Genomic DNA, 14,057 nt, shown 5'->3' on the forward strand with positions numbered 1-14,057 from the left:
GTATCCTGGCAAGGGAGTCCAAATCAGATCCCTTTCTCTCTTAAAGTAGTTAAATGTACAAAGCAAGAAGCACTCATGAACACTTGCTATGCAGCATAATAGTAATGAGATAGTGTTAAACTTTTTTTTTTGGGGGGGGGGGAGTATTTATGGGAAACAAAAATGAGATTTATAAATTTAATTCCCTTTCCCAAGTTCCACACAGCTGTAGCCATCAATGCAAATATAAGTAGGCCTTGCTTTTCACAAAGCAAATAAAAAAAATTGAAAGTAATACAGTTCCTTCTCAAGTCTCCTTCTCTCTTCACCCTTCCATCCTACCTCTGTGCTTGCAGATTATAGTATATTTAAGACTTTGATCCTGCAAAGACTTGAATGAAGTCAAAGCTTCTGAACATCTGCACACAAATACTTATTGTTACTCATTTTTGCAAAAGTGGAACTCAAGTTTTTCCTTAAACTGCATGTTGTTTTTCTGCAACAAAAATGTAGTACAGAGGCCATGAAATTTTGGCTTTTTTTTTTTTAATGATCTCTACATGATCGACCTCTTATGCAAGAAAATAAGACCTCTGCCACTGTCTTAAAGGTGCTGCAAAGCTGAGGCAGGCATTGCAGTCATGATTGGCTAAAGTTAGGCTGTTGACACACATGAGGTCTGTAAGACTCTACCCTCTAGTTTGAGGCATAAGAGAATGCTACTGTAGTACTCTTTGGGTAATTCATTCTTAGCATTTCAGCTGAAATAGTTTATAAAGTCAGTAGGTTGTACATTCTATTTTACATCATCTTTTTTTTCCTGTGTGATTTCTATAACTGTTGGCCTATGATATCAAGAAGCCTAATGGACATTTCCATAGCGGGCAGAGGCCCCTGCAGCTGTGATAGTTGTTTGAGGAGGCAGGGATGTTCAGATTACCATATTTTCATGCAGGTAAGTCACAGATTTTCTAGAAAATCACAAGGCCTGCTTTTCAGCAATGGCTAGTTACATGCTTATGTAGGTAATGCAGGAAGATGTTTAGCATGGGGATCTCATAATATCTCATAATAACCTCCTCTGCCCTGATGATTATCGTAGTTTTTTTCCTTTGCTATCCTGCTGGCTCTTGTTATCCTTACTTCTGTGCCTGTCTCTGATTATCTGAGAGTACAGTGTATCTGAGAATTTGTTTTCTAGCACCAGTACCTTTAAAGACTGAGTTGTATGTAATTCAGACTGTATACGTACAAATGTACAAATTCACTGAATTAAGGAATAAAATGAGCCAAGCTCATTGGATGAATTCCAAAACAATTTCGTAATATTAATGGCGCTATATTAGCGTTAACTGCACACATCACCAGAAGAAGTGCTAAGGTTCTGAATGATGGGACCTCAGCCATTAGAGTGAGGACTGCAAACCACATCTCCTGTAACAGTTAAACCTTTTGGTTTAAACAGAAGGGAGGGAATATCAGACACTCCCCAGAATAACCATTCAGCTCTGGCATACAGTTTTGATTTTGATAGTAAGGAATTGGATCTGGGTATCAAGAATTGTTCAATATTGAAGATTGAGTTGTTGGGCTCATCTTTGTTTTTATTGTGTATCCAGACATGCTTGAACAAGAACAGTCTTTTGTCAGATGGAATTTACAAAATACTCAGATGAAAATCCTGTTCTTGGGATTCTCTAGGGGTGAAGTTTTACTGAAGTTCTCCTGAAGGGTTTGCTTTTTCATTTCATTGTCATTTCAAATATCACCTGAGCCACACCTGTGGTTGAACAGATGAGAAGGTTTGTTCTATAAACAGCAAGAACAACACTTACTCGGATGTTTTGGGACTTCAGGGTTTTCTTTACAACGTAATTGTGGTTTTCACAAGCAATGGCAAGATGCAAGGAAAGAGTGGGATTCGTGGTGCAACTAATGGAAATAGTATATAGATTTTAAAACATCCTTTACAAAAGCAGATAGTTTCCAGTCTATGTGGGTCATCTTAAGATTGACTTTTGCTGCTGTTCCATGCCAACTTGTTCATCTAGGTGAACTGAGTGCAAGACCAGCAAAGTTTTTCAAGATGCGCTTATGTCATTTGATAAGCCATTTAAATTGCACTAAGAATATTATAGGTTCAGCTCTCTAAATAATATTGCCATTTTACAAGTGAAACAGTTTTTACTGAGCCCTGTTTTGTTATTGTATAATAATGATGATAAATATTTTTATTATTATGAGGTCCTTTCAGAATTCCTGAAATGTCTGTTTTCCATTTCACTAGCTCAGAAATTTGGGAGTGGGAGTACTATAATTCCAAGATATTTGCCCAAGGTGGATTACTGTAGCAGGTAGAATTTGTTCTCTGCTTCTAAGAAGTAAATGATCTAATGGTATCAGTGTGATAAACAGGACATGTAGTGAAAAGAAGAGGTGCAGACTTCATCAAAACTTATTTTGCTCGAAGGAGATGTTAACAATACTTACTCAGTGTGTCATAAAGAACTCAGTAAAGTTTCTGAAAAAAAATCTGCAGCCTAGGAAATACACCTTTAATGCAGCAAAGTTAAATTGTTTTTATGAAATAGATTTGTGCAGAAGTTTGTTAAAACCTTAATTTCTGCCATGAAGTGTTTTGAAAATGCATTTTCCTTATGAATGTAGCCAGGGCTTCTGCTAATACTAAATTCATAAATTCTAGACACCAGTGGAGTTCTGCAGACACACACCCTTAACTGATCCTCTTGCAGGATTTGGGCCAAGCTTAATTGGAGATACAGTCTAATTGAATATGGCTTATGCTGCTGCCTGTCCTCAACTGCAATATACATATACTATCAATATATATGTGTGTGTGTGTGAAGATTTGCTATAGACATACAGTAAAAATAGGCAGAATAGATGGATGTCTGTGTATTCGCTGATGATCATACTTTTAAAGTGAATTTAGCTTCTCAGAGAAAGTCTGTTGAGCTTAGTGTTTAATACAAAGTGGCGTTGGATTTGGGAGTAGTCAAGACAGTGTTCATGTCAGTACTGGCTTTGGTAACATCTGAAACAAAAACAGTCATTAGCTGTTTTTCTTAGTGTTCCTAACAAAGCATAAGTATGATAAGTATTTTTAAATAAGTAAGTTACCATAATAATAACTTATTTCAAGGGAATTAGACCAGCTGTTTTCCGGGGTTTCAAAACAACCATAAACTTTCAGCGAAGATGTTTGTCAGGAATATTTAAACAAATTGTCTGAACCCCGGATATGTTACTTATTCACCAGAAACATCCTCTTTAAGGGTGATGCCAAGGAGGAGCAGATGGAGTAGAGCAGCAAAGAGGCAACAATTGATTCCATGTTGTTACAGTTGCCTGGAAACCATATGAAACCATACAGAGGACCTAAAGGATGGAAAGGAATACACTGATAATGTCAGCTTGGTCTTGGGTGCAGAGTAGGTAATCTACTGTCACAAGTCTGTTTTCACAGTTTACCCAGGCTATGTTCTTTTCAAGCTTCATTTTTCAGGGAAATCCTTTGAGATAGATGTTCACAGGGACTTCAAGTGAATGGAGATTGTGAGATTGTGAGTGGTTAGAATTTCTGTGTCCTCTGCTCCTGTGTGCAGTGCTCCTCAGAGATAACCTATTATTGAATACTTCTTTAGTGTGAACCAAAAAATTGTCCTAAGTGAGATTGCGTAGAAGTTGAACAGTAATCCTCAGAAAAATAGTCAAGTACAATTTATCAGACTTCAGAGATTTTATTATCCGAGGAGACTTTGAACATTTTTGAATTTTGATACAATTTCTGGGAGGTCCTCCATGATGTCTGAGGTAAGGGTGCAATTTTATAAGAGACCAAAGTAAAATGACCTTATGATAGTGGAATTTTTGGTCCTGACAGATGCAATCTGGAAGCATGGCTCAAGCTGCACTGACTTCAGCACAGCTTGAGCAAGCATTAAAAGCTAAGTTGCAGCTCAGAAAAGGAGTTAAAAATCTTCTAGACTTTAAACATGAATTTATTTTATCCCTATTGAGGAGAGCAGTTAGGTCCACAGAAATTACGTGCACACTGAATCGTCGTTTTAATGGAGGCGGACCTGGATTCTGTGTTCCATCTTTTTGGCTGTGTACAGTTGTTCTCAAGATCGGGCTTCATAGTCTCAACTATTTTCAAGTAGCTTTTGCAAGCTGAAATTCTGAGTGAACACTATTAGTAGCAGATTAACAAAGAAATATCTTCTCTGATCACACTATGTGAGGGGAAAACCCACCAAATTAGTTACTGTCAGTGAAGGCCTATCAGCTCATGCTCACAACACAGTTACCATTCTCTTCAAGTCCTAGAATGTGTGCCTAGCATCCATATGATGGCACAAGATCACTGGGAATCTACACTGGATAAAGACAGGATGATTCGCAAAAATCATTAAAACAGCTGACTTCCCTGTAGTCTGTCTAGTAATGTTCTTCCTGTGATTGGGTTTCGAAGTAGGAAAAAAGTTCTGTGTTCTCCCAGATAAGCAAGGAAATACAATTAATAAAGTAGTTTTTGTTTTTGCAGACTGTCAGATATTAATGCAGTATCATTGCATGTTTGGAAATCTTTAGCTATTTTTGTACTTCTTTTTAAGCTTTAAGATGACAAATATTTTTAAAACGGAATTTGTGTATTGATGAGAAGTCATAAAATACTAGATTATTCCAGTTCCAAGGTCTATGTTGCTTATGTACTGTTAAGAGGATCAGATGTTCTTGGTAAGTTTGAGGACTTCAAGTTTAGAGAAAGATAACTGGAATTTATTCTCTACCCTGGAATACGACTCTGTCATGCTTTTATTAAAAGCAAGCTCTAGACAATTTTCAGGACTGGGAAATGACTGATTTCTCTCAAGCAGCTGGCGACTTGAAAGCAGGTGAGGTATACAGCTGTGCTGGCAAAAGGCTGGTGTATCATCTGAACCCCTTAGTGAGCCAGCAAAGTCAACCTGCCTTGATTGCCTAGGTCAGTCTGTGCCTTCTTTCACATCCAGCCCTACCCAATATCTACCACTTGTCATCCAAGCGTTCCTAGAGCTCCAGCACCCTTGCAGTCACCATGGTCTGTGATATGCCTGTTGTGACCTTTAGCTGTGTAATTGTGCCAGTGTTAGGCTATGCTGTCAGGAAGGCTCTTTGCTGTTGATTGTTTCTTTTATATCATCATATTCCTTTCCAGATATATATATATATATATATATATATATTTTTTTTAATGTGGAGACAGATCTCAACTTCAGGCACAGAAGTCTAAATGTGTTTTGAAACAGCAGGTTAAAACACAAAGAATTGAAATATTAAGGACTTTGAAATGTGCATTTCTGGGTTAAGGCTGTCATTTGGCTCAGTCTCCCTCCACTCTTTCCAGATACATGTCAGATCAGACTATAAAACTTGTAGCCATTTGTCAAGCTTTTCTGTATGTCCAAAGTCACTGACTTTTTCATTGCACTTCTACAATAATTCCAGTGTATTCTGGATGAAGAGATCAATCAGAAAGCACATGTGTTGGCAGTCCAGTGTATCTGGTGCACATATCTGTCTTTGAGATTCCAGGAAATTATATAACACATTTATTCCAGTTTGTTCTTAATTTTTTTTAAACAAAATAATTTTGATTTATTTCAAAACAAAATGTGTTCGATTTTCTTCTCTGCTGGAATTCTGATCTCTTTTTTTTTTTTTAGGTCTGCTTTTGTTTTTTTTCTGACCAATGCAATATATATATGTATTTTTATTGAATATTGGCATTTCTTGCAGGTTGGAAGTTTTGGTTTTCATGTAGCTTATCCCAAGTATGTCATTGCAGAAATCTGGTAGACAGAAACAGTAATGACTTAGTAGATGTCCTGAGTACCAAAAAACACATACAGAAGGAAGCGGATTAATATTGTGCAAGTAACTTCTAATTTGGAATTTCCTGAGTCCTAAATGCTTTACTTTGCAGTCTAATCTTCTTTTGCTGAGGAGGTTTTTCATGAAATCTCTTAACTTTTTTATTGTTTAAAGGGAAAGATTAGCAAATGCATATTTTGTATAACTGTCAACAAAGAATGCTGTTGCTGCTTTGGCAGTTGCCTGGTTGAGTTATTTGGTACATAAAATTCAATATAGGGAATATTTATGTAGTCTAACTAAAATAGGGCTGTATGCACTGTGTTGGTCATATGGATTTTTTCCCCTCTGTGTTGGCAAGTATTCTTCCTTAAGAACATCATGCTGATTTTTTTTGTATTAGATCTACTTCTAGAATGTTTCCATACATTTTTGTATTTAGTTGGATTATTAATGAGATAAACGAACAGTTTTGCTTTTAATCGTGATTTTTATCAGGATTAAAAACTTCTTAATCAAAAAGAAATCAAAAATTTCTTAATAGTTACCAATAAAAAGTCTTCAGTAGATTCTGTAGCCTAAAATATCTGGTGTGAGTTCTTGTGTTGCAGTTTTCTCCACCCTGCAGATGCTCCTAAGAGCTGCTCTTAATGTTTTTAAGAAGTTTTCAGACAGCAGTCTGTGGTAAACTGCCTGGTCCATCCTATGGTCTTGGCCTCACTTTTTTGTTTTCAGATGTTTCTTGAGATCTCCAAACTTTTCACAGCAAAGAAAGGCCTAGAAGCCATTTGAAACTCCCATGCTTACATTTAAATATGGTCAGAATATACTAAATATTTCGTTTTGCTATTTTTCCTGTAAGCGGTTGCTGCAGCTTCCATAAGGAGGTTATGCAATTCTGAGCAGGCAGAGAGATGATCCACATGATTGTGAAAGAAGAGGGATTTTTGTGAGAATATGAAGATGTAATCCATATGGTGAAAATGTTTGACAACTACCAGCTTGAACATAAAATGGGCTGCGGCTTGTGGCCAGCTCTAGCCTGCTATCTTTGCCAACTTATTGTTACGGAGCCATTTCAATTCATACTTGACACAACCTTATCAGTAAATAGCATGCCTGTCCCTGCAATCAGGGAAAGAATAAAACTCCTTTTTCTAAGATTTTCTCTGCACATCCTGTTGTTTTGGGTTTATTTTCAACTTAAAATATCTGCAGTGTCCAAAGAGTTATACTCATTACTTTTTCCCCCATACACATGGATCAGCTGAAGAGAGAAGCTCGAGCAGTCAGATTTTTCCGAATAAATCCTGGCAACACCAGCCTTTAGTTCAGGGAGTTCAGTTGACTACCGAGCCCGTCTAAACTTCACGCACATGAAGTTCACTGTGTGTACCAGAGGCTCTAATGTTGCTAGTAGTTGGGTTGGAGCCCTAGCTTGTGGGCAAGCCTTGTGCAGCCATAAGGTGGGAACATAGACATGGGATTAGATAGGCCCTTGCAGCAGGCCCTGGGAAAGCTGGAAAGCAATTTGACTCTCATATCACACCCTAGCTGCTAATTTTCAGACCTTCTATATTATGGTTGGGGCCTGAATTGTCCAAGGCTGGCCCTGCTACCTCAAATGTAGTGAGGGCAAATGTGCCAATGCAAAGAAAAGAATGAATGAGTAGTGGGCTGGAGTATATGACACTATCCAAGTAGAGATACTAAAGTTTTATGCTGAAGTCAGAAAGTGTCCTCCTTTATACAGTAAGAGAGAGGCTTCTCTCTGGAGAAGGAGTAGGAGCTTAACTTGGGACTTCAACTCATGATTCTTCTTGAATTTAGCTGAGGCAGTATCAGCCTTTTGCTGTGCTCTAGCTAAATCCAGCAAGCATCATGAATCAGAGTCCTCAGTCACTGTTTTTTAACAGAACCTGAAATTGGTGGTTTACGTTAATATGAAGCACTGAGAAATACAGTGGCTGAGGAGGAGGGTGGACACATTACAGCAAAATAGTATTTTTGTCATAAATTTGAGCGTTAAATGTTCTGAATCACCTTCTGGTGTCTCCATTGACAGAGACCCCCTAAAGGGAGTCTAGGAAGATTGTTCTTATGTCAGCATTTAAACTGGATAGCTAAAAGAAGGTAGTGTGAAAACTTTCATCGTACAAGCCCAGTTCCATTGCTTGCAACAGGAATATCTTCATGTTATTAATCGTTTTTAGTACGAGAAAAAGACTGCCAGTGCTTCACAAATGGAAATCAGCATTGCCTGCATTGTGATGCAGTAAAGTATACCATAATTAAGGATGTGTTCCCACAGAAAGCAGGCAAAAATGGGTTTCAAATAAATATTTGCAATGCAGTAACAATTTTCTAATAATTAGTATGTGCTGGATAGCTTGACGGAAAAGGTCAGAAAGCTACATCAGAAATACAAGACTGGTTTTGGCACTGATCATCTTGTATATTCTAAGTACTGCCAGAGTCTTCAGTTTGTTTTTTCTAACCAAATTTAACTGAATAATATTCTGGATATTTAGTAATATTCTGTAAGTAAAGCACAAGTACTTTAAAGCTTGTGTAGCATTAAAATGGTATAAGTATGGAGTTTCATGTAATTTTATTTACTTTCAGTTATAGTGTATGAGCATGATAAAATAAACCATCAGTGTGATTCCAGCAGGAAAACTGTGCTTAAAATACAGTGGGTTGATTGACTATTTGATTTAAACGGATACTGAAAACAAAACAACAATAGCAAATAACATGCTGTGAAAGTTGAGCCTAGAATGCCAAAACCTTTTATCGATTTAACACCTCATCCAACAGGAGAATTTCCGCAAGAAAACATGTGGCTTACTACGTCTTTAAGGACTTTGGTACACAATTTTTGCTTTCTGGTCATACATATTTGGAACATCAAACTCAAATTGTATGGACCAACTACTAGGGCTTGTAAAAATGATGCTGTTTTCTCATAGCATGAGACACTTTTCCAGATGTTAGAAGACCGTCAGTCATTTTAAAACTTTGATGTAGCAAGATCTTGTAACAGCATTGTTAAAGTAGATGTACACCCTGTAAGTTCTTATTGATGATGTGGCTTGTTGAGTCACACAGCAGCAGAGATACTTAGAAACATTCAGGAAAGAAGTGTAGGGACAAATTCCATTAGTTTAGTTAGATCAGTTCTCCAGATGTGACTGAGTGTAAGATTTGGCTCCAGGCTTACTAGTTAATAGTTCGCTGATTTTGTCTGTGGAAGAAATTGTTTGTTACTTTCGTGGGTCAGCCAAGGAGAGACATGGTATTAACTTTATACGTATGCCCTGTGTATACTTGTAAACATGTCATAGATATTTATATAAACACATGTTTGTACAGAATACCATTTTAGCTAAAGGAATGTGATAAACCTGCATATTGTCTTTTTCTCCTTTCAGATTAATGCAATCCGATCAGTTGTTCCAAACAAAAGCAATAACGAGATTGTTTTAGTGTTGCAGCAGTTCGATAACAACGTAGACAAAGCTGTTCAAGCTTTTATGGATGGTGAGTACAGTGTACCTTTTTCATTAAAGCTACATACAAATGTATTTGTTGCCTTTAGTGTCTTGAAATGTATTCTGTTGTTCTGTTGAAGTTCAGGTGATTGTGATACTTTGTCTGTTCATTTTTTTCATAATTATTTGTGCTACCTGCAGCTTTGCTTCTTCACAGTATAAGTTGAACCTGACTGTTTATCTGCTCTCCGTGATTTTGCCATTTTTTGTTGCCATTGTTGATGCAGAAAATATCTTTCTTAAGCTCTTCTGCCTGAAAGCTAATACTCCAGATTTGTCAGAATAAGATTCCTTATTGAAGATAGAATAACTAATAAAAATTGGGGATATAGTTCAGAGGCAGATAACCAGGCCACCAAGCCCCTCAACTTGGTGCATACATTGACATGAAAGCCCTCATCTGAATTTTGCAAATAGCCTTGACATTTGTAATGGCAGAACCAAGACTCCATTATAGTTCAAATCTTTCTAAATCTGTATCTGACTTTGTGTTTTGCATCATGAGACCATCTGTAAGTAAAGGTCATTTATATTTAAAGAACACTTTTCTGATAAACATATAATGGCAAGTATTTTGAACTTTCACCAAATTCTGTAAGAAGTTCTTTGCAGGAATAATGGCATACCAGGAGGAAATTCTATCAAAATCTTTGTAGCTTGAAGCTGCTTAAAATATACTAGGTGTTAAGTAGTTTCAAAAGCCCTGGATGTATTTAAAAGCAAGTGCATCGTTTTCAGGCTGACTGTACAGCCTGATGGTATGGAAACTTACAGAATCGCTAAGTGGGCTTCTTTCATATCTATTTTATTTCAAAGTAATTTTGTTGTTGTTTTGGATTAACTTATGGAACTGTATCAAAGAAGCATCATATACTACAAATTACACAGCAATATGCAAAAAGCAGAGGTAAGCAAACTGAACTATATTCACAAATGTGTCAGAATTCTTCAGTCAAATCAATATGGTGCTTCTTTATTCAGATACCTGCATAGGCAGATGGATTCTGATAGATATATTGAAATCAGAGTTTACGCATGTCCATACAGCAGGGAAAATACGATGCATGGATTGCATCTAATTACAGTAGTTTTGTTTTCCTATAATATATATCCTAGATAGCAGAGAGATGCTGCATGGTTATTCAGTATGTTCATTTCATCTGGTTTATTTGGTCTTAAATCACAATTACTCGTTTTTGGATAATGAGTTGTTTCCAGTGTGATGCCTCCCATAATTGTGAGAAATCCTGTTATTCCTGCTATACTCCTGCCCTCCTTAAATGCCACAGGCACTTCCTGCACTGTTAAAAAGAACCCTTAAGGTGTTACAGAATCTGCATGCTGCTCGTGGCTCCACAAAGCCCTTGTTCCAACATTTCAGAGCATTTCTGAAACTGCTTGAAGTTCCCAGCAAAGGAAGACTAGCTGGGCAGGTGCCAGCAGTGAGGATACTAGGTTGGAGCAGAGCAGCCACTTCTTGTTTCTATATCTCAGTTCTTTCCTAGCTTGGGGTAGTTGTCACTGTCTTATATTTTATCCAGACCATAAAGTCTGCAAGTGTCTGGATTTCAGGCATGCTTCCAACTTAGACTAGTACATTGATGATACAGTGGTAGATGTAGTATTTTTCCTTTATCAAGTTGCATGGTCCATCTGATGCTGCTTAGTAGAGCAGTGCTGTTGGTTGTGACACTAGCCCTACCTGTTCCCTTCTCCTGAACCACTGTTTCTGTTCATCTTGTGCTCAAGTGTGGATTTGTGATTGAAGACAAAAGGCATTGATGTCTCAGTCCAGAGAAAATCACAAAGTGAAAAAATATTTCTCCTACATTCAGCAATGATGAACAGCTCAGGACTTTTTTTTTTTCTTTTTCTTTTTTTTTTTTTTTGGGGGGGGGGAGTGGGGCAGGGCACTTTCATAGCCATGTGTTGTCTCCAGCTATCAGTAAGAAACAAAGGTCCAAAGCACACTTACAAGTATGTAAAAGAAGACTTGGAAAAAAAGCAAGCATATGTAACCTGAGTTCAATGGGCTTCATTTCCATTTATGATCATTGTGCCTTTTATTAAGTAGTCTTTGGAAATGAGAATTTGAAACCAGCCAATATTTGTCACTGTCTTGAAATAGAATACCCTTATTTTAAAGACAAAAACTGGAATAATTCAAACACTACTTGAGTGAACTGACAACAGGAAAGAAGTGTGTCTATTCAGCTGCCACTGTGAATAGAGTGAATATAACACTTTAAGTTATCTTTTCGTGAGAGGCACAAAATTGCTAAAGTGGAAATATCACACAGTTGCAGGGAACCTGCTGCCTACAATGAAAGGTGTGAGGGTAGCCATGCTGTGTGAGAAGGGCAAGCATGTCAATTTAATACCTCTCTGAGATGGAATTACTGCATACTGAATTCAGGAAATGGCTGAGGATGTCCAAATTCAGTTTTTTGAGATCAGTTCCTATTTTGCTTTGCATCTATAGTGGTCTGTAAGTTCCCTGTTATATAATTACTGCTATACATAAAATTTAAGTTAAAAATAGCTGTTAAAATATTTAATTTGCTATATTAGCATATACCTATTTGAGCATATACAGAAGGTCTGTTCAGACTGCTTTCTGGATGTGTTCAATAAAATATTCTGATGGGTTGGGTTAAGAGCATTCAGACTTGCACAGATAGTGCATTTCCAAGAGCAGAAAACTTTGAGTTCGATGTGAGAATTCCTAAAACAACCAACACTGTGCATAGTACTCGCCCAGAAGTTGAGAGAAGCAAAGTTAAGCAACACCAGCCAACACGAAAGAAAGTTGGACAAAAGTAGTTGGATACTGCTGTGAAAATGGTTAATAAAGCTGTCAAGTGAAATCACATATTTTAAATAGCATGGAGTGAAATGAGCGGCAAATGTGTGGATTTAGTTCTGCATTCTGAAACATGGTGTCTGTCAAAAGATAATGTATCTTTTTGAGGGATGTGTTGTACATATACGTACATATGTATGTGTGTATCTAAATATAGCTCTATAGATACACCTGTACACATAATAGAAATTTTCTTAACCCTCCCTCTGAAATATCATGTCATCTGGGAAGCAGCATATGGCTTTGCTGGCTTCCATACACATGTTTTTTCACAATTTAATAAACTGTCTTAGAGCTGTCAGGAAGGGACATAATCACTTTCCATGTATTTGGTAGACTTACCAAGTAACATCCAATCTGGGTTATTGAGATAGAAAAACAATTTTGGCACATTTGAAACCCATACAAGTTTTTGGCTGAAAACAAGCTGACTACTGATGGTAATCTGAAAGCAGCAATGCTAGAAACTAATATCACCAAGAGTTCCCTGAAATGAATGAGAAAACAGGATGAATATGAAACCCGGTTGCAGGAGATAATAAACAAGCATTTACTAGAATTATGCAGTGATGGTGAACTGATTCTCAGATTCAAGCAGAAACCTTTAGCCTGCTTGTGGTTAAAAGGATTATCATGGCGGATATAGCCCTAATAGTTTGGATGCCAATTCTGACTGCGTGCTTACAGTAACATCTATTTTCAGCAGTAGGGTCAAAGAAAATAAACTAAAGATGTTAGCCGGATGTAGAAGAGTTCTTCTAAGATGGCAGCTGGCACTGATCTGACTAAGCCTCTGCTTGCTTTGTTCTGTAAATTTATCTAACCATCTCGTTAGGGCCGGCAGACAATTTCAAGTATACAAAGTTGTCATAATTTTCAGTACAACTTTTAAATGTTTTTTACTATCATGCCCAAATTTGCTGTATGTTGACTTCTGGATGCAGAATTTCTGCAGAGGTCCACAAAACTTTTTGATTTTTTAATACTGATACGATTTTTATATCACGTTCTTATGCTTTCTGAATATGACAGTTAACATCACAGATATAACAGAATCACTACGTACATAAAGTACTTGAGCAATTTGCAGAAAGGTTTTAAAGCTTTTGAAGATAAAGGCAGGGTGGACTGCATAGTGTACTTAGATGCATCCCTTTTCAAGCCAGACATTTGAAAATTGATCTTTATAAAGTTTATGCTAGTGCTTAAAGTTAGGCACCCACTTTACTTTGTAGAATGAAAGCCATGATTAGTGACAAGTAGCCTATCCCATTTGTTTACTGTACTTACTGATATCAGATAAATAAAAGGGAAACAAATAAAAAGGAGACAGCCAGCAGCTGTTGTTTTGTTCTCCCAATATGAGAGAACTCACAACGACAAATGGAAAAACTTCCCAGACAGGAGTCTAGAAATCTTCTCTGAATACATTTGTTCTTTTTTGTAACTGAACGTTTATTGAAATGTTTTATCTTGCCTTTCTCTAGGTAGTGCAATTCAGGTTCTGAAAGAATGGAATTTGACAGGGAAAAAGAAGGTAAGGACTTGCCATTGAGAATCAAAGCATTAAGACCATTTATCAGCTGTCTGTCGTAGAATCTAGTACTATTACTTTCCAGTACTTTGTCTGCCTTTGCTAATTAAGTACTTGATCCACACCTGTATTCAGAAGACCTGAAAGCAAATGTATGTGTTATTTTTAATCGTGGTATTCTGTTGCTGTCTAACCCAGTGTATGAGGGAATTTCTAAGACAGCAGGGGGCAGAAGTGGGCAGACTCTGGG

The 14,057-nt window shown here is 37.1% G+C and overlaps 1 protein-coding gene across 9 annotated transcripts in view; it reads left to right on the forward strand.

Annotated features, from left to right (window-relative positions):
• SPATS2L (spermatogenesis associated serine rich 2 like) overlaps window positions 1-14,057 on the forward strand; it is a 139,502-nt gene that overhangs the window by 92,281 nt on the left and 33,164 nt on the right. For all 9 annotated transcript variants that reach the window (XR_009958859.1, XR_009958860.1, XM_062579406.1 and 6 more), the window contains 2 exons: window positions 9,291-9,399; window positions 13,761-13,810. Coding sequence is in view for 7 of the 9 variants with exons in the window: in XM_062579406.1 (XP_062435390.1) it covers window positions 9,291-9,399; window positions 13,761-13,810 (159 nt within the window). In the remaining 2 variants the exon portion in view is untranslated. The remainder of the gene's footprint in view (window positions 1-9,290; window positions 9,400-13,760; window positions 13,811-14,057) is intronic.

The sequence above is a fragment of the Rhea pennata genome, chromosome 6 (assembly GCF_028389875.1).
Source record: "Rhea pennata isolate bPtePen1 chromosome 6, bPtePen1.pri, whole genome shotgun sequence".
In the NCBI taxonomy this organism is placed as follows: Eukaryota; Metazoa; Chordata; class Aves; order Rheiformes; family Rheidae; genus Rhea; species Rhea pennata.